Source organism: Pelodiscus sinensis, chromosome 22, assembly GCF_049634645.1.
Source record: "Pelodiscus sinensis isolate JC-2024 chromosome 22, ASM4963464v1, whole genome shotgun sequence".
In the NCBI taxonomy this organism is placed as follows: domain Eukaryota; kingdom Metazoa; phylum Chordata; order Testudines; family Trionychidae; genus Pelodiscus; species Pelodiscus sinensis.
Genome location: NC_134732.1, coordinates 6311114 through 6330849, shown reverse-complemented (window position 1 = coordinate 6330849; position 19736 = coordinate 6311114). Strand labels below are relative to the sequence as shown.

Here is a 19736-nt window from a genome sequence, read left to right as displayed (position 1 = left end):
AGAAAAATCAGTTCACAGTAACAGAATTAATTACAACTTTCAAAACCTCTAACCTATGCAAAGGCTGAAAACAGCATTTCATGATGCAGAATCACTAATCACTGAAGCTTTTCCAATCACACAGATGAAAACTCGGATATGACACCCGAGTGATTTTTTTTTTCATTTGAAATCAAATTTTTGCAGGTCTATAGAGCTTCTTTTGTTGTCTGTGATAACTGCAAGGTGTGTAATAAGTGGAAATGAAATGGTAGAAAAATGTCAACATTTGAGGCCCCTTTGTCTCCTGAGGCCTTCTTGGTCCCTGCTCTGATAGGGCCTGCCCCTAGGCACAGCACTTCTCCAGCCCAGCATTACCGATGTCCCAAGGTCCCAGTCACAATGGTTTTGCAGTGCTAAGCCATAAGGAAGTCAGCCCCAAACAGGTGGAGATGTGCCCTGCCCCAGGAGGCTTATCTCAGCTCCCACGGGGTCCCGGAATGAGGTTGGAACAAGCAGTGGATCTCTTTCCCAGGCATTCCATTGCTTAGATGATGGCAGTGTAAACATGGGCCTGGCATGACCAATCAGACAGGAATTCAGGGCCGGAGAAAAGCCAAGGAGAATCCCTTCCCTTCCAGGGAATGCTCCTTTCCTATTGTCTGCTTGTTATTCGCCACAAAGGGGAAAGGGTGGGGCGAATGAGGTTTTTAATGCCAGTTTCTTAATTGCAGAGTCACCATCAAGCAATAAGCTGAAATGCATTCTTGTGGCTTGTATGGAGGGGCTGATTTTAATATTTTATTGTAATGGTTTCTGAATAGAAACACAGAGGCACCCTTGTGGACTCTACTGTTAGAGTAGATTTAAATGGTAGATCAGAGACTTCATGAAGCCACATGCTTGTGCACCCAGACACACAGGACACAAGCTGACCCTCAGGAGTTCCCTAGACTAGGCTTTCTCAGGAAATCCCTCACCAGTGCACTCTCATTGGGTCACCTCCACCAGTGATAGCAATGGTGGAAGTACTGGTGTTGGCAGGACAGAAGCCTAGTTGCCACCATGGTGGTTAGCCGTGCTCGGAGCAGGTCTGGAGGAACTGTGGTAAATGTGCTTTGTCCATATTAACACTCTCAATTTTGCCACCATGGAGAATGCCATGCTAGTGCAATGGCAGAAGATTTTCTGAAAAGAGACAGTGTAGACAGGTTTGAGATCCAGTTGTGCAAACAGCCTCAGTGTCCTTTTCACACTTATGCATAGCACATTTACAATCTCAAGTAATCAGACACAAAACCCCTCCCCTGCTCAGATTTATTCGCATAGAGCAGGGGTGGCCAACCCATTTAACAAAAAGAGCCAAAACAGCAGTGGAAAAAATGCAAAGAGCCACGCCAGAATTGTCTAGCAAAAAAAGAAAAAGAAAAAGGAGGCTGCCCCTTTAAGAAACAAGCGCAGGCTTTTTGACGATATCCTGCTCCATCTTGGGCGCCATTTTGAATCGCCGCCCTGGTGACCACAGAGGAGCCAGGTGTTGGGGGGAACCAGGGGCAGGGTGGGAGCCATTTTGGGGAGGGAAAGGGGCACAGAAGTGTCTTCGCAAGCTGCATTTTTGTGGGAGAAGAGCCCTGGCATAGAGCATGCCTACAAACCAATACAGACAGCCTTATGTTGCGAAATTATGATACTTAACAGTTCATGTGCATTCCATTGCAAAAACGTTAACTAATAATCACACACAGACATTCTGAGGTACAGTCAATCACACATCAGTGCAGCCATGCATGCTTGCCCACACAAAATCCCTTAACATTTCAATACTTTCCCCTCACATCAATGCTTACATGGAGTCAATCCTGCTTATATACACAAACTGTGTTGTGAGAAGCTGGTTATCTATCTATCTATCTATCTATCTATCTATCTATCTATCTATCTATCTATCTATCTATCTATCTATCTATCTATCTATCTATCTATCTATCTATCTATCTATCTTAAGCATTTATAAAATGCTTAACTAAATCATGAAGAAGCAAAAGAATTGGGAGAGAACAGTGTTTTCTCACAGTTTCCCTGAGTACAACACACAGTCAACCTGTGCAACTCGTCATGACTAGAAGCGTTTTAAAAGGAACTACATATGTTCATGGGGGATAGGTCTATCTGTGGCTAAGATGGCCAGGGCACAAACCACATGCCCTGGGTATCCCTAAACCTCTGACTGCCATCAGTTGGGACTGGACGACAGGGGAGGGGTCACACAATAATTGTCTGTTCAGTTCATTCCCTCTGAAGTATCTGGCATTGGCCAGTTGGAAGACAGGATACAGGACTAGATGGACCTTTGGTGTGACCTTGTATGGCCCTTCTTATGTTCTTATAGGGTGTGAAGTGATATGTACAATGATTTTATTTACATATGTATTTATTTATGGGCATTATTCCTGGGGTGTGTCTCACACTTCATCCTGAACACACTCAAGTTAGAGCACAATCTGATCTCTTCTGGCACAGTGGCCTATAGCCTTTGTCCTGCTGCTGAGAACACTTTGCACCTAGCTCTTGGGGCCAGTCCAGCTGCTTCATCTGCAGGCAGGAAGAGGGGAGGGCATGTCTTGGAAGGTCATGAAGGGTGAAACAGATGGAGATAACTGAATCCCTGTCCATTGAGGACTTGTCAATGAGGACCAGGGCTCTGAATTCTGTTCTGAGGTGAACAGGGCACCAGAGGAGCTGGCCGAACACAAGGGCTGCGTCTAGACTGGCATGATTTTGCGAAAATATTTTTAACGGAAAAGTTTTTCCGTTAAAAATCCTCACAAGGGCTGTGTCCAGACTCAGGGTTTTTTTCGAAAAAAGTAGCCTTTTTTCGAAAAAACTTCACCTGCGTCTAGATTGCAGCCGTGTTCTTTCGGGAAAAGCCCCCATCAGCACCATAATCCAGGGGCAAGCCTGCCATGTAAACCTAATTCCACGAGGAAGAACGCCTTCTTTCGAAAGTACTCTTTTGAAAGAAGGCGTTCTTGACAGCAAACAGGCTTTTTAGAAAGAGAGCATCCAGACTCACTGGGTGCTTTCTTTCGAAAAAGCAGCTTGCTTTTTCGAAATTCCACATGCAGTCTAGACGCGCTCTTTCGAAAGAGGCTTGCAGTCTAGACATAGCCAAGGTGTGCCTCAGGTGCTTAGGAGAAAGGCACCAGTCCGAGCTGTGTAAGATCTGTGGGGGGTTCACGCCCTGCACCAGAAAGGAGCGTGAATTTAGACTGAAACAATTCGTAATGGAAGCCACTGCAGGACCCTTGGCTGTGGATCGACAGGTGCCAGGTGCAGGCTCCATACACAGCGCACCGGCATCGGTACGTGAATCGGTGCTGAGGAAGGACTCCTGCACTGGAGACTCTCGGCACTGAAGCCCACCGGCACCGCAGGGCACACCGACACTGGGGAGCTCTGCAGTGCCACAAAGACACCATAAGGCAGATAGAGGGCACTCACCTCACAAGCCTCCTCCCCATGGATGGCAGGTATTATAGGTGGGGGAAGGCACAGCCTTCCAAAAGGGCCAGCCTGGCCCCGCCCCACTCCACTCCCAGAACACCTGCTGTGGGCATTCTGGGTTTGGAGTGTTTCTGCCCCCGGCACCTGTTTTCTCCATGCCTCTGGTGGGGGAGGCGGGGCAGCGCGGCCTCCCCCTTCCTGCTGCTCCGGGGCCAGGGAGGCTGGAGCCATGCCCAGCCACCCTTCCTCCTCCCCTCCCTGTGATGGGGAGGGGGGGCAGCGAGGCAGCTTGGATCCCATGGGGGCAGGCATCAGCAGATGGGGCAGGGCTGGAGGTGAGGCTGGGGGTTTGCATCCCCCAGCCCTACCTTTACTCAGTGCTTATGGCCTCCCCACTAATGAGCCTCCTCAGTGCATGAAAGTGTTGGCACATAAGGCTCAACAAGACCAGCTGTTGACTCCGGGCACTCTTCAGTCTGGTAGGAAGTGCCTCCCTGGGGAACTGGAATTCAATGGGCGTAATAAACTGCCCATCCACTCTGGACACCTATGAAGCTGCAAGGGACTTCAAAGAGTTCTCTGCGACCGAAGCGGGAAAAGCCCCCATCAGCACCATAATCCAGGGGCAAGCCTGCCATGTAAAGTACCCCTCAACACTGGGCTGACATCGGCACCCATCTTCACCAGCACTAAGGCATCGCACTGCTCCTTTTCCATACCGGGGCAATGGACAAACCTAATTTCCTGCCAGGGGTGCGGCACTGTGAGTTCATTGAAGTGATTCATGACTCAAGCAGGCAAAAGCCATCCTCCCAGACTCCAGGTTTCAGACTGTGGCCAATATTGTCAAATCCTTCGTGCAGTACCCAACCTCAACAGCAAAGGTATGCCTTTGCCTACCGAGACACGTGGTCTTATGTGATCAGACATGCAAGACTACGCCTCAGACCACTACAAGCCTGGCTCGCCTCGACCTACCATTCATAGTGGGACAGATTGGATCTGGCTGTGACAATCCCCAGCAATGTGCCGAACACTCTGAACTGATGGTTGGACCCTCAGGCAGTGTGTGGGGGATTCCCTTCCAACGCCCCATCTCCTACAGTAACAGTAGTGATAGATACACGAGACCTCAGGTGGGGTGCGGATTTGAACTAAGGGCTGTGGGATCAGACAGAGTCCAGGCTTCATATCAGCATAAAAAACTCAGGGCTGTAAGGCTAACCTGCCAAGCCTTCTGCCCCTAAATGCCAGCCCAGTGATGATATTGACATCACCACCATGTTCTACATAAACAAGCAGGGAGAAGCAAACTTATTCCCTCTCTTCCAGGAAGCTGTGTGTCTTTGGGACTTCTGCATAGCCCATTCCAATCACTCGAGGCCTGCTGTCTCCCAGGCCGACAGAACCACCTGGCAGACACTCTCAGTAGAAAGTTCCTTACTCACGAGTGGTCCGTCAGATCAGGTGTCTTCCATTCAGTTTTCCAAAGGTGGGGTTTCCTCCACTAGATGTGTTCACCACCAATGCCAACAAGAAATGCAAAATGTTCTGCTCTTTCCACGACCTTTTCCTCCAAACCCACTCATACTCAAGGTCCTGCTGATGATCCACATGGATGAAGCCACCATGATAATGCTAGTTCCATGATGGCCACACCAATATTGGCTCATCTCTGTGTTGGAATTGTCAGTGTGGGCTCCGTTTGCTCTACCACTATACCCGGACCTGATTTTGCAGGATCAAGGTAATCTCCAACGCTCAGACCTACAGTCACTCCATCTCATGGCATAGAGAGTGCATGGCTGAACACATTAAAATGTTCGGTATGAGTGCAGTGTAAGACATGCTATTGGGTAGTAGAAAACCATCGACCAGGGCTGCCTACCTGGCTAAATGGAAAAGGTTTTCCTGCTGGTGCAAACAGAATCATGTTCCTCCCCACTTCCAACATGCACCTGTACCTCTTATCATGGAATACCAACTCCATTTACAAAGCCAAGGACTGGCACCCTCTTCCATTAAGGTACATCTCACTGCTTGTCAAGGCTGTTCCTCGCTCCAGAACTTTGAGTGCAGAAGGTGAGGGCCAGCAAGGCTTTCACGAGGCATAAGGGAGCGGTCAACAAAGGCCGATTCATGTCTTGACTGCTGCGCTGTGCCGACAATCATCTGAGCCAGCACAGCGCCGTGGCCATGTTTATTTTAATGAAGCCGGGGATATTTAAATCCCGGCTTCTTTGACTATGTCAGGTAGCCTAGTTTACATGCCTCTGTCAGCAGAGGCATGTAGTCTAGACATACCCATAGTGACCAACTTTCATAAGGGTTTAGACAGGCTCTTCCCTTATTCCCACCTGCCTGTGCCCACATGGGACCTCAATTTGATTTTCACCAAACTCATGGGCCCACCATTTGAACCTTTGTCCACGTACTCCCTGCTGCACCTGTCCTATAAGGTGGCATTCTTGGGATCCATTGCATATGCTAGAAGGGTTTCAGAGGTGAAAGCTGTTACCTCAGAACTCCCTTATGCCATTTTCCTTAAGGACAAGATACAGCTTAGGCCACATCCGGCCTTCCTACCTAAGGTGGTTTCACAGTTCTATCTCCGGCAAGACATTTTCCTCCCAGCTTTTTACCCAAAACTACACACAAGTGCTCAAGCAGTCCCCCACGGCCTGGGCTGCATGTGGTGTTTCAAAGTGGCAGTGCCACATGGAGCTCAGGGTCAGATGAGGACTCTGAGTGTTCCACACGGTGCTGACACTTTGAAACACCATGTACAGCCCAGGGCCTGCTGGGGAGTGGCTGGCCCCGGGCTGCATGCAGCATTTCAAAGCAGCAGCATCACTTGGAGCCCAGCATCTGGCCCTGGGCTCCATGCAGCACTGCCATCTTGAAGGACCGTCTCCTCTCCTCCTCCTCCCCACTTTCTGCCTCTTTTTGATAGAGGCAGCTGGGGGTGGGGGAGAGCAACTTGTTGACTAGTGTGTCAACTATCCGATAAGTATTTGCTTATCAGATAGTTGACTAGTTGCTCACATCCCTAGTTAGAAGAAACGTTTCCAACACGCGTGCATGCGGAGAGTACCACACCTGATTGGAATGGATCTGAACAACACATCTCGAAGAACACCATCATGGGAAAGCAGGTAACTGTCTTTTCTCTAGCCAGCCAAGTACAAAAGCATTTCCAGGTCCCTAGCGCAAATCTGATGACTTATTTTCCACAATCAAGGAGTGTATTTATGAAGCAGTAATGGGTTGGAACTCAGTAGGCAGGAGGTTCAAATAAGAGTGTAATACGGACAGTGTTAGACCCCATAGGTACAACAATAGTGCCATATGTGTGACAAGGTGTGCTCGGTAGAAAAGCCAGTCAACAATTATTCAACAAAAATGTTTTTTGTCAGAACCTAAATATTTTGCAGAAACAAAATGGCTGGGATAAAAATGTCTTTGGGAAGGTTTCTCAGATGGAATTCTGAGAGAGTCAGAGCTACCCCACAGTAGCTAGGAGCTTAGTAGTGATGACAGTCACCTCAGATGTGGGCAGACTCGTGTCCCAATCCCTGGTCCAATTTAAATAGTTCAGGTGCATGAATGTGGGTGAGCCCCATCTCTCACTGAGTGCTCTAAACTACAGAGTCATTATCTTGTTCTCTGAGCCAGTGAAATGCAATACTTCGAAATGCAAAGTGGAACAGCCCAACAGCAGAGACTGACTGGACAGAGCACGGTTTTGGGCCTCATTGAGAGAAGGGACTCCCACATCCAAGTTGAGCACCGTAAACACTGGCTATAGGCTATTCGAGGTTGGGACTGTCTCTCAGTCTCTCCTGGTTTTTTTTCTTGAAGGATGTCGACAAGTCTAGTTTTCATGTTGAGGCAGGACAAAACCAAATCTTGAAACCTTGACATTTTTTGATCATAGAATCATAGAATAATAGGACTGGAAGGGACCTCGAGAGGTCATCGAGTCCAGCCCCCCGCCCTCAAGGCAGGATCAAGCTCCGTCTACACCATCCCTGACAGATGTCTATCTAACCTGTTCTTAAATATCTCCAGAGAGGGAGATTCCACCACCTCCCTTGGCAATTTATTCCAATATTTGACCACCCTGACAGTTAGGAATTTTTTCCTAATGTCCAATCTAAACCTCCCCTGCTGCACTTTAAGCCCATTACTCCTTGTCCTGTCCTCAGAAACCAAGAGGAACAAATTTTCGCCTTCCTCCTTGTGACACCCTTTTAGATATTTGAAAACCGCTATCATGTCCCCCCTTAATCTTCTTTTTTCCAAACTAAACAAGCCCAGTTCATGAAGCCTGGCTTCATAGGTCATGTTCTCTAAACCTTTAATCATTCTTGTCGCTCTTCTCTGTACCTTCTCTGTACTCTGATGAAAAGGAATTCTTGTTTCCTAGCTAGCACTCATTGGTGGTCATCCCAAACTGAATACCCGGTGTGTTCTGTGTGCAGTATGCATTGTATACACACATACATGATTCGTACCAACGATGTACGGCAAATGATGTGATTGTTTACTTGGACTCTTCCCATGGTCCAGATGGTGAGTTCATGATATGTCACAGCATCTAGCAGTTGCAGGAGCCCAAAATAGAAAGTGAACAGCAGGAGCAGGAGAAAGCCAGAGTCAAGCCTGCGAAGTGGCGGTGAGACGCAGCGGTAGTTTCAGCCTGCGTCCATGTCATCATGTGACAGAAGCAGCTGAGCTCCCATGCTAAGTGCAGTTAGACTGGGTCGGATTTTGGCTGCAGCACTGCCTACACTGGTCGTTCAGATTAAAACATTGACTTGGAAATCATGAGTTTTAAAAATATTACTACACTTTGGGCTCTGTTCACTTGCCTTTTGGGTTTTGAGTCTTTAGGGTTTTGCCTTTTCAAAGTTTTCTCTGCAGCTACTAGTCCTAGAACCTTGCTTTTTGTTTGTTGGTTGGTTCATGCATTTTATTGAAAGATGAGGGTCTCCCAAAATCATATGACTCCAGCAGCTGGAGGTTCCAGGCTAGTGATAACATTGCAAGAGTTGTAAACTCAGGAAGGGAAACCTATCAGGAAGATGTTGTAGCAGCTCTCAGGTGTTACAGAAAGTTTCATTATATTTCAGCAGAAGGTGGTCTTCTATCTAAGGCCAGTTCTATACTAGGGGAGAAAGTCAACCTGAGATATACAACACCAGCTACGATAATGGTGTGCCTTAGGTTGAATTTCTGTGGTGTCCCCACTGCAGGAGGTTGATGGGAGAAACTCTTACATCAACTTCCCTTACTCCTCCTGAACTGGTGGAGTACCAGGGTTGACAGGGGCTCCATCAGCAGTCAATTTAGCAGGTCCTTCCTAGACCCACTAAATCAAACCCTAGGAGATTGATCTCCACAGTGCCGATCTCCCAGGAAATGAAGACAAACCCTAAGTCAGTGGTCCCCAACCTTTTGGAGTTGCTGGGTGCCCGGGGGTGGGGCTGCTTGTGCGCCTGGGGATGGGGCCGCGCATGCGGCGCATGCCCGGGGGCAGGGCTGCCAATTCGCCTTGCGCCCGGAGCCAGTCCCCCCCATAGCCACATGCCCGGGACTGGTGCCCCCCATAGCCATGCATACGAGTGCGGAGCCGCACATTCGCCGCACACCCAGGGCCAGCGCCCCCCATAGCCTCGCACCCGGGGCCGGCGCTCCCCATGCGCCGTGTGCCCGGGGGCGGGGCCACCCATGAATGCGGGGCTGGTACCGCGCATGCGCGGCGCTCAGGACTGGCACCACGCATGCGACACGTGCCCAGGGCGGGGCCGGCCCCGAGCACTTGGTGGGCACACGTAAATGCCTCAGCGGGTGCCATGGCGCCGGCGGGCACCGTGTTGGGGACCACTGCCCTAAGTTGTGAACCAGTTTCCCGTCATCATGGTAGGGAGTGCTATGCTGCTTGAATGCCTATCTTTTGTGAAAACCAGGTATTCTGGCTTCATATTATTAAAGGCATAATCCTGGCAATTTTTAAAAGCTGGATTTTTAACCCTCATATCCTGAAATGACATTCTGCCTGTCAACAGAATCTCTCCCTGTAGGTCCAGTGGCATACAGATGATCACAAGTCTTGAGAAGCATTGCTGGGTGTACCAGTCAACTGCTGCTGCACTTCCCCCCAAAAGGCAGCAAAGTGGAGATGGATTGATCCCTGCCTATAGTCTGTGAAACATCCTTTGGGAGCCAAATATTTATTACTCGCATAAAAGGAATGTTCATATTATTCTATCAAGTGCATGAAAGAGGAAACGTGCCAGTTGTGTGATGCTTTCTGGGTGACCTCTAACCCACTGGAGACTTGGGAAAACATGAGAAGACCCAGTAGAGGAAAGCTTAGCATTAAATGCCTCTGTTAATGTAAGGCATTTCTGATTGATGGACATGTAGGATCCTGCCTTAAACATGGGGCTGGGAGCTGCTGAGTTCTTACCCTCGCTATGTACTGACTGCCATGGACAAACCACTTATTCTCATTCTTTTGCCTTGGTTTCCTCATGAACCATTTAATGGCCACAATTCAGTCTTGATGTAAGTGAGCGCAACTCCGTAGACTTCAGCAGAATTGTACTAATTTCCATGGCTGTGTCTAGACTGCCCAGTTTTTCTGGAAAATCAGCTGCTTTTCTGGAAAAACTTGCCAGCTGTCTACACTGGCTGCTTGACTTTCCGCAAAAGCACTGACTTCCTACTGTAAGAAATCAGTGCTTTTTGCGGAAATACTATGCTGCTCCCGTTCGGGCAAAACTTTTGTGCAAAAGGGCCAGTGTAGACAGCTGAGATTTGTTTTGTGCAAAAAAGCCCCGATCGTGAAAATGGCGATCGGGGCTTTTTTGCGCAAAAGCGCATCTAGATTGGCCACGGACGCTTTTCCGCAAAAAGTGCTTTTGCGTAAAAGTATCCATGCCAATCTAGACGCTCTTTTCCGAAAATGCTTTTAACGGAAAACTTTTCCGTTAAAAGCATTTCCGGAAAATCATGCCAGTCTAGATGTAGCCATCATGTGTTTGGTTCCAAAAATTCAGGAGCGCCTAAGTCAGGGGTGGACAATATTTTTTTGCTGGGAGCCACTTTAGAAAATTTTGAAGTGGAAGGGACAGGAATGGGATACTTTCCTGCTTCCCCACCCACAGACCATGATTGGTCTGGGGGCGAGGGAGTGCTTTTGCCCCCCTCTCCCTCCACCGAGGTTCCCCCTAGGAGCCCATGCCCCTGGCAGTGGGAGGAGACTTTGCACGCTCCCCCTTCTGCCTCAGGCCAATCAGATCTTGGGGACAGGGGAGCGCGCAAAGTCTCCTCCTGCCCTGTCAGGAGCATATGGTGCTTCTAAGCACCGCATGCTCCTGGCAGGGTGGAGGAAACGTCGTGCTCTTCCCAGAAGCTCCCAGGCCCTAACTGGCCTATGGGCGGGGGGAGCGGCCAGATCAACGGATCCATCCCCTGGAAGCCTTTTTTGCCCACCTCTGGCCTAAGTAGTAGTATAATATCTCCCCGTCAGGGTTGCCAACCGTCAGTAAATTTATGGACAATCCGTAAAATATTAGCCGAAATTGGACATGTCCTTAAATTTCGCAAAAGTGCAATAAAATTTCAAAAAACAGCAATTATTCTATAGCAATTAAATTTCTTCTGTGTTGCTTCAGCCATTTTACTGCAGAGCAGTGGAAATTGGACATTTTTGTTATTTATTTAGCTCAATGGTTGAGGTGACGTAATGTGTTCGGATGTACTATCACAAAATTGAAAACTTCCAGGACCATGACTAACTAAATGAGAGTGAGTTAAACAGCATATTGTTCTTATGATGGATGAATGATAATGATTACTTTTCACTTTTGTCCATTTATGTCATCTTAATATAGTATAAAAATTATGTCCATAAAAAAATGTGCCCGTCCGTAAATTTTTCCCATTTTGTCTGTAAATGAAATTTCTGTGGGTTGGCAACCCTGCTCCCCATTCAGCCTGAGAACATACATGGCTGCCTACATTATCTCTCCACAAGGTATTATGTGGCCTCTCCCCACCCCTAGACCCAGAATAGACACATGGAAAGAGCCTTTTGAGTTTTCTCCCATTTCTAATGTCTCCATTGTACAGAGTGTCGAGATGCAGGTGGGCCGGGCTTGGCAGCCATGCCGGCGAGCCTGTATCTGAGAGAGCATGCCCTCTGTTGCCCACACGCATCCTCCTGGGGACTAAGGAAGAGCTGTGACTGATCTACACAAGGCTTTACTCCACAGTGGGGTGTGCTCGGCTCGACTCCCTTAGCCCTGATTTCTCTTTGTTTCCCTTGTCTGTACTCCAGACAGTCCTTTCCACTAGGCCTAAAGCACTCACCTTTCTTCCTTCCCTGACGATTGCTCTGGTGTCTGCGTGTCTTGCCAGCTTCATTTCGTCCCAGGGCGACCCTCATTCTCTGTCCCCACGATGCCGTCCTTAACCTCAGCTGTGCCAGGGCTTTCTGCTGGTGCAAGCTGAAGCTCCTCCATCTGGTGAGAAGTTGTGCTCCGAGAGTGATTCTATGACTAACTGACTGGACAGCGAGGCTCACCGGGGACAGCGGGTGGGTGGGTGTCAACTGTGGGACCTGTGTGAAGGTGATTAAACACAGATCCCATCTGAGGTGGCGATGGAAGGGCTTGACTAATGTCAAAGGGCGTGCTGGTGATGGATGCAGGACCAATGGGAGGGGTTTCTTATGTTCCACTCAGCCCCAGGAGAAGAGATTCTTTCCCAATCATTCTATCCCTCCACAGGCTTTGAGGCAGATGAACTGCTGTGTCAATCTATGGCAGCCCAGCCTTGTTTCTATTCTCTTTCCCTGGGAGAACCAGGAGCCCAAAGAAAGATGCTCAGTTGCCGTGATTGAATACTTTCCGGGTCTTTGAGGGGACATCTGGAGACAGCTTCTCTAGCCAGGGACTAGTGTAGTTCGAAGCCCAGATTGATCCTGCCCCTGGCCAGCCATCACCACTGCTTGCCCCGCACTGGGAGCACAACTGACAGCTTTCACACCATCTGTCCTCCTTATTTCCCACAGAAAGCAGCTGCTTTTAGAGGCCCATGGCCTACACCCTAGAGGGGGAAGGGGAGGAAAGCCTGACACACATACCCTTAAAATTCCATCTGAGAGCTCGCTGAAAAATATAAGAATTCCTTTCCAGGAAAAATGACCATGCTTCCGTTTCCAAAAATAACTCCACGTTCTCCCGCAACAATCTGGTTTTCAGTTGTTTTCAGATTTTGGTTTTTCATTCATAAAATGAACAAAGAAAAAAATATAATTTAAAGTTGGGAGAATTGTTTTGTCAAATTCTTTTGATGTTTTCCATGGAAATCCTGCCCCTTTCATCACTTCGCTTTTCCTCTTACTCCAGGGACCTCAGTCTTCCCTCCCCCTGCAAGATATGCCCCTCATTCTATGTGCCAATGGTTCAAGGCTGCTATCAGAAGAAATAATAGCACCTAACACTTAGAAAGTGTCCTTTCATCATTATACTGCCAAGACCTTAACATTATCCCTGTTTCGTAGGTTTTACTGAGGTCCTAGACAGTGCAGAGACTTGTCCACAACCACCTATAAGGCTGGATCAAGGGATTGAACCCAGATTTCCTGAGTCCAATCTAGTATCCTGTCTATTAGGCAACATTTTCTTCTGTTGCCAGGCCTCTAGAGGCAATCAGACAAGGCCAAAGTCGCTAAAACTCTTCAGAGCTAATTGAGCAGCTCCTGCTGTTTTCTCCCCATGGGAGATTTTTGTTACCATGGGGATTCCGGGGGCCAGGGGCTCTCATGGCTCCTGTGCCCACATGAGGGACTATAGAATGACCTCGTGGATGGTCCTACCTCAGATTGTCCCATTTGTGTTCGGTGCGCATACAGAATCCCTTCACATCATGGTCTGGACCAAAGGTGCCATTTCGAGATGGGAGGGGCATAGCAGCTGTGTGGTCCTGACCACGGCTTGCTTTTCGTCCCGTTCCCCGGACACTAGAGGAGGGTATGTCTACACTACCCTCCTAGTTCGAACTAGGAGGGTAATGTAGGCATACCGCAATTGCAAATGAAGCCCGGGATTTGAATTTCCCGGGCTTCATTTGCATAAGCGGGGAGCCGCCATTTTTAAATCCCCGCTGGTTCGAACCCTGTGCAACGCGGCTACACGGGGCTCGAACTAGGTAGTTCGGACTAGGTTCCTATTCCGAACTACCATTACTCCTCGTGAAACGAGGTGTACCGGTAGTTCGGAATAGGCACCCTAGTCCGAACTACCTAGTTTGAGCCCCGTGTAGCCGCGTTGCACAGGGTTCGAACCAGCAGGGATTTAAAAATGGCGGCTCCCCGCTTATGCAAATGAAGCCCGGGAAATTCAAATCCCGGGCTTCATTTGCAATTGCGGTATGCCTACATTACCCTCCTAGTTCGAACTAGCGGGGTAGTGTAGACATACCCGGAGTGAGGGGAAAGTGCTTGCAATCTGTGTGTGCCTCTCACACCTGGCTGATGAGCTCCTGGAGCGCATGGCTGCTGCCCCTACCCCCCACTCCCACAAAATGGCGCCCTTAGCCTAGACTTGCATCGGCATTCATTTTTCTGGGCAAGTTGCAGGTTAAGAAAATATTATTTTTATCTGGATGTCTGGGGTCCCACTGATCTTGGACAGTGCTTCTGTCACTGTGTTGACTGTGTACATGGAAAGCAAATAACTGTAAGTGTGGGGGAAAAAACCCAAAATGGTACAGGAAAGGACTCACCTACTCCCTCACACCGTACCCCACCATGGTAATACAGGTTGAACCTCTGTAGTCCAGAACTCTCTGGTCTGGAAAAATCCATCGTCCAGAATTATTTTAGTTAGCTGGATGTCCACTTACCATGGGTGTGGCCAAGTTTCCTGTGGTCCCATAAAGTTTGTTTGCTGCCTCCAGCCAGGGCTGGCCTGTGCATGAGGGGAACTGAGGCGGCCGCCTCAGGTGCCAGACTGTGGGGTAGGAAGGGGGGCACCACTAGAACCCAGAGTGTAGAAAATTGTGTCTGCTGCTGGTGCAGCGAGGGGACATGGGGACGTCATTTAAGCTCCCTGCCTCAGGTGCCATAATGTCGTGGGCCGGCCCTGCCACCAGCCCTCTCAGTGTTCTGTGTTGTTATTTAGCTCTAATTTTAAATGGTCTCTAACAGGCCAGTAAGCAGTGGAAGTGTTGGCAATGCTGCTAGACAATATTGACCTCCTGTGGTCTGGAAAAGAACCGGTCAGGTCCCGAGGTTCAACCTATGGTAGCTCTAGATTCCCAGTGATGACAGTGTGGAGTCTGTGGACTCTCGCAAACCTAATTCAAGAGTGACTTAGAATCACAGAATCATAGAGCTGGAAGAGACCTCAGGAGGTCATCAAGTCCAGTCCTCTGCCTGTAGGAGCAAATAATTTCATCGTCTCCCTGTGGGTCTGTAGCTTAACTAGACCCGCTAAATTGAACTCTGGAAGATCGATTGCAGCAGTGTTGATCTTCTGCTTAGTGTCGACATGCGCTAATAAACTGTGATCCAAGAGGCTGTGCCCTTTTTCTTAATTAACCCAGCCCTTCCCATTGCCAGTGTTCCTGGAATCGGTGACTGAATAACCTTCTAATTGTCTTGGGGTGAGCTCAGTGTTAAGTCAGGCAAGTGCTGGTCTGGGCTGTTGTCATCATCCAAAGCGTCTGAAATATTCCAAATCCTCTTCCAGGGAGAGATGCCACCTTTGCACCCCCTTCCATCTGAAGAGATTATGTGCATACTAACTACCACAGGCTGTAATTCTTGGCTTTAAAGGAAAGTCCCATAGCAGATTGGAGCATTAGTGACTGAAAGGCTACAGCTGGGGCAGAGGTTAGGGATTAATGCGTGTTAAAAAGCCCTCACACGGATACACAAGCAATGCCAGCATTGCATGGAAAATCAGCTAGCAGGAGCGATGTCACATCTGTGTGAAGTATTTGTGGGGAAGGGAGAGGATTGTCCAGACATCAGAGCAGTGAACTGAACTCACTGCCAATCATCCGGCCTCTCTGTGTCACAATTCTCCCCTCTGTAAAACGCGGATTCTCTGCAATTGTTTTCCATGTGCCCCAATGCTCCCAGTTAACACAGCTTCAGCTTTACCTTAAGGAAGAGCAATAAAAGGGTAGAAGTAGCATCTCGCAGAGCGTTGGCTTCTCCTCTCTAACACGCTGTAGCAGCGGAATTTCGCACAGTGGCAGATGCCCCCATGGACAAGCCGACGCCTTGGCCATTTACAGACAGAACTGCACCCACGCCAACCCCAAGTCTACTTAAGAAAAGCCACGGCTTGTGCTAGTGGAGCTTATCCTTGGCTTAGAAACACCGTTTGCCACCTTTGTGCAAGTGGCAGTTTTCCTTGTCTACTCTTGAGGTGCATGCGGAGTAGCCACATCAGGTGCCGTCCTTCAGTGACTGAATTGGGGCTGCCACCCATCCCACCCATGGCCTGAGTGTGGAAGAGTGAAGCCAGTACTGTGTATGCATGCTGTAGCTAGAAGTATAAATTCCCAGCTCAGAGAGATGGACACATGCCAGCTGGGATGGAACTTACACACTACAAGTAGCAGCGTGGCCAAGGCAGCATGGATAGCTAGAGTGGCGAGGCCAGGGCGGTGTGGCTAGCCCAAGCAGCATGGCCAGGGCGACGTGGCTAGCCTGAGCAGTGTGACCAGGGCGGCATGGCTAGCCAGAGCAGCGTGGCAAGGGCAGCGTGGCTAGCCAGAGCAGTGGTGCCAGGGTGAAGAAAACATACAGCACATTCCTTATCCCACTTAAGACTCAATGGCTTTTAAAAGAACAGTTTTCGCTCTCCCAGAGCCCTGGGTTTGACGTTGAGATAAAAGCTGGCCTGTGCTAGTTAGTGGCCCAGTCTGGCTTCAGTCAGCGGGTGCCCTGTCACAGAGTGTCTCAGACCTCCAAGGTGGCCAGGCAGGCTCCTGCACTTTGTCAAAGCCAGCCCAGCAGAATTGTGTTGCGCTGCCTGGCGCTTAGTGGATAAATATGGAAGGATGCCTACTGGGAGCTGCACAGAGGATTATGCTGGGATTTGCCTGATCCCCAGCTGATAAGCAGCTCTCTGTGTTTTATGCTTTAAGCCTCTGATCAGGACAATCTCTCCTTTAAAAAGAAAAAGGCCAGGGCCTGTTTCAGCAAAGGCTCTTCCAAGCACAAGAACTGTATTTTACTGGCAGAGGCTCTCCACTAGTTTCAAGTGTGAAATCAACACTCTCAGCCTTTCCCAGCCCATCTCTGGCCAGAGAATGGAGAAAAGATAACCTCTGGGTCTATTCAAAGGGTGCAGGCATGCTTCCTCTGCCACCCCTTTGCATATTTCAGGGAGGAATGAACACCTTCTTGTAGAAAGAACTATTGACAAAAGCAGGACATACGCAAATCCGTAGGGCCGGATCTAATGCATCCGAGGGTGCTGAGGGAGTTGACTGTTGTGATGACAGGGCCATTGGCCATTATCTTTGAAAATTCATGGTGTTTGGGGAAAATCTGGATGACTGGAAAAAGGCAAATGTAGTGTCCATCTTTAAAAAAGGGAAGAAGGAGAATCTGGGGACCTAGAGACTAGTCAGCCTCACCTTAGTCCCTGGAAAAGTCATAAGTGGCTCCTCAAGGAATCCATTTTTAAGCACTTAGAAGAGAGGAAAGTGATCAGGAACAGTCAACATGGATTTACCAAGGACAAGTCATGTCTGATCAACCTGATTGCCTTCTGTGAGGAGGTAACTGGCTCTGTGGACATGGGGAAGTCAATGGATATGATATAATTTGTCTTTAGCAAAGCTTTTAATACAGTCACCCACAGTATTCTTGCCAGCAAGTTAAGGAAATATGGATTGAATAAATGGACTGTATGACGGATGGAAAGATGGCTACATCATTGGGTTCAATGTATAGTGATCAATGGCTCGATGTCTGGTTGGCAGTCGTGGTTAGCAGAATTCCCCAAAGGTTGGTTTTGGGGCTAGTTCTGTTTAACATCTTTATTAATGACCTGGATGAGGGGATGGATTGTACTCTCAGCAAGTTCACAGATGACACTAATCTAGGGGGAAAGGTGGATATGCTGTGGGATAGGGATAGAGTCCAGATGTAGATAAATTGGAGGACTGGTCCAAAAGAAATCTGATGACAAGGACAAGTATAGAGTCCTGAACTTGGGACAGAAAAATCCGAAGCACTGCTACAGGCTGGGGACTGACTGGCTAAGCAGAGCAGAAAAGGAACTGGGGATTACAGTGAATGAGAAGCTGAATATGAGTCAACAGCAGAGCCACCCCAAGCAATGGGCTGACCGGGCTATCTCCCAGGGCGCCCCATTGTAGGGGGCGCTGCTGGACTGGGCGGTGGTGGGGCCTTTCAAGCGCCGTGCGCCTGGGGCCCAGAGCGCAAGAATGGCTCGGGCTGGCACTGGTCAACAGTGTCCCCTTGTAGCCAAGAATACTACTGCCATATTAGGGTGCATTAGGTAGGAGCATTGCCAGCAGATCTAGAGAATTGATTATTCCCCTTGGGTGCATCTAGACTACATGGCTCCGTTGACGGAGCATTGTAAAGTAGTTTACTCGACATAGTCAATGAAGCGGGGATTTAAATAATCCCCGCTTCATTAAAATAAAAATGGCTGACGCGCTGTGCCGACAATCAGCTGATCTGTCACAGCACGGCAGTCTAGACGCAGCGCGGTTGACAAGGGAAGCCTTTGTCGTAAACCTCATTTCAGGAGGCATACCGGAGTGGTCAACAAAGCCTTCCCTTGTCCATTGCGCTGCGTCTAGACTGCCACACTGTGCTGGATCAGCTGATTGTTGGCACAGCACAGTGGCCAACTCAAGTTGCCAGAAGTGGCTGCAAAGAACTTGCACCAAACAGTTTACGGCTCTGTCCATGCAACATCACGGAGCTGGTGCGGTGCCTAACCCGGTTGATCTGTTCGCTTTCCAGATTTACCCTCTATGCTGTAGACACCCGAGGAAGGCACTCAGAGCTGAGCACGGTCACCCTGAGGACAGCCTGCCCACTGGTGGATGACAGCAAGGCGGAAGGTAAGAGGTCGCTGTCCCCAAACTCCAGAGAGCTCTCTTGTGAATCTTTTTCCCACTTCCCCTGTCCAGAGAAACAGCTGATTGTCAGTCTGCCAGTGATGCAGCCAGCGGGGGAGAGACATGACAAAAGAAAAGGATCAGCGGTGAGGGAAAAGGAAAGAGATAATGAAGGAGATGTTAAAGGAGAGCGAAAGCTTGTCTACATGAGAACACTTACGAAAGTTGATCAAAATTCAGAATTAAAGTGTCCTAAATTGGATTTTTCTTGATTCGCTTGAATGTCGGCATCCACACAGGGATTTAACATGATTTAGATAATCCATTTTAAAAATTAATTTGAATTAACTTTCTTGTGTTTTCCTGTATAGACAAGCCCCAAGAGAGAAAGAAAAGGGAGCGAAGCTGGAACAGCCAGAGTGCTCTAAACAGCAGTAAGAGAATGAAGAGTCAAGCAGGGTACATGCAGAGTGCATGCATGATCAAAAGGTCACAGTCTTTCTGTGTGTGTGATCTGTCACTGGGGGGGGGGGGGGGGTTCATTTATAGATCCCTAAAAAAATTTTGAACAAAGATGCAGACCCCTTTGGAAATCTTTGTCGCTCCTCAAGGGTCCACAGGCCCCACATTGGAAACCACTGTTCTGTAGTAACAATAAACTCTTGGGCTGTGTCTAGACTGGCAAGTTTTTCCGCAAAATCATCTGCTTTTGCGGAAAAACTTGACAGCTGTCTACACTGGCCGCTTGAATTTCCGCAAAAGCACTGACAATCTCATGTAAGATTGTCAGTGCTTTTGCGGAAATACTATGCTGCTCCTGTTTGGGCAAAAGTCTTTTTCTGAAAAACTTTTGCACAAAAGGGCCACTGTAGACAGCGAAAATGGCGATCAGGGCTTTTTTGTGGAAAAGCGCGTCTAGATTGGTCACAGACGCTTTTCTACAAAAAGTACTTTTGCAGAAAAGCATCCTGCCAATCTAGACGCGCTTTTCCAAAAATGCTTTTAATGGAAAACTTTTCTGTTAAAAGCATTTCCAGAAAATCATGCCAGTGTAGACGTAGCCTTGGGGTGCATCTGCATAGCAGGGTTTAACTCAAAATAAGCTAAGCAAATTG

At 48.6% G+C, this 19736-nt stretch overlaps 1 protein-coding gene across 5 annotated transcripts in view; it reads left to right on the top strand.

The window, feature by feature from the left end:
* Positions 1-19736, top strand: part of ASTN2 (astrotactin 2) — a 730659-nt gene that overhangs the window by 694957 nt on the left and 15966 nt on the right. For all 5 annotated transcript variants that reach the window (XM_075905850.1, XM_075905849.1, XM_075905851.1 and 2 more), the window contains one exon: positions 18524-18624. In XM_075905850.1, coding sequence (XP_075761965.1) covers positions 18524-18624 — 101 coding nt within the window. The remainder of the gene's footprint in view (positions 1-18523; positions 18625-19736) is intronic.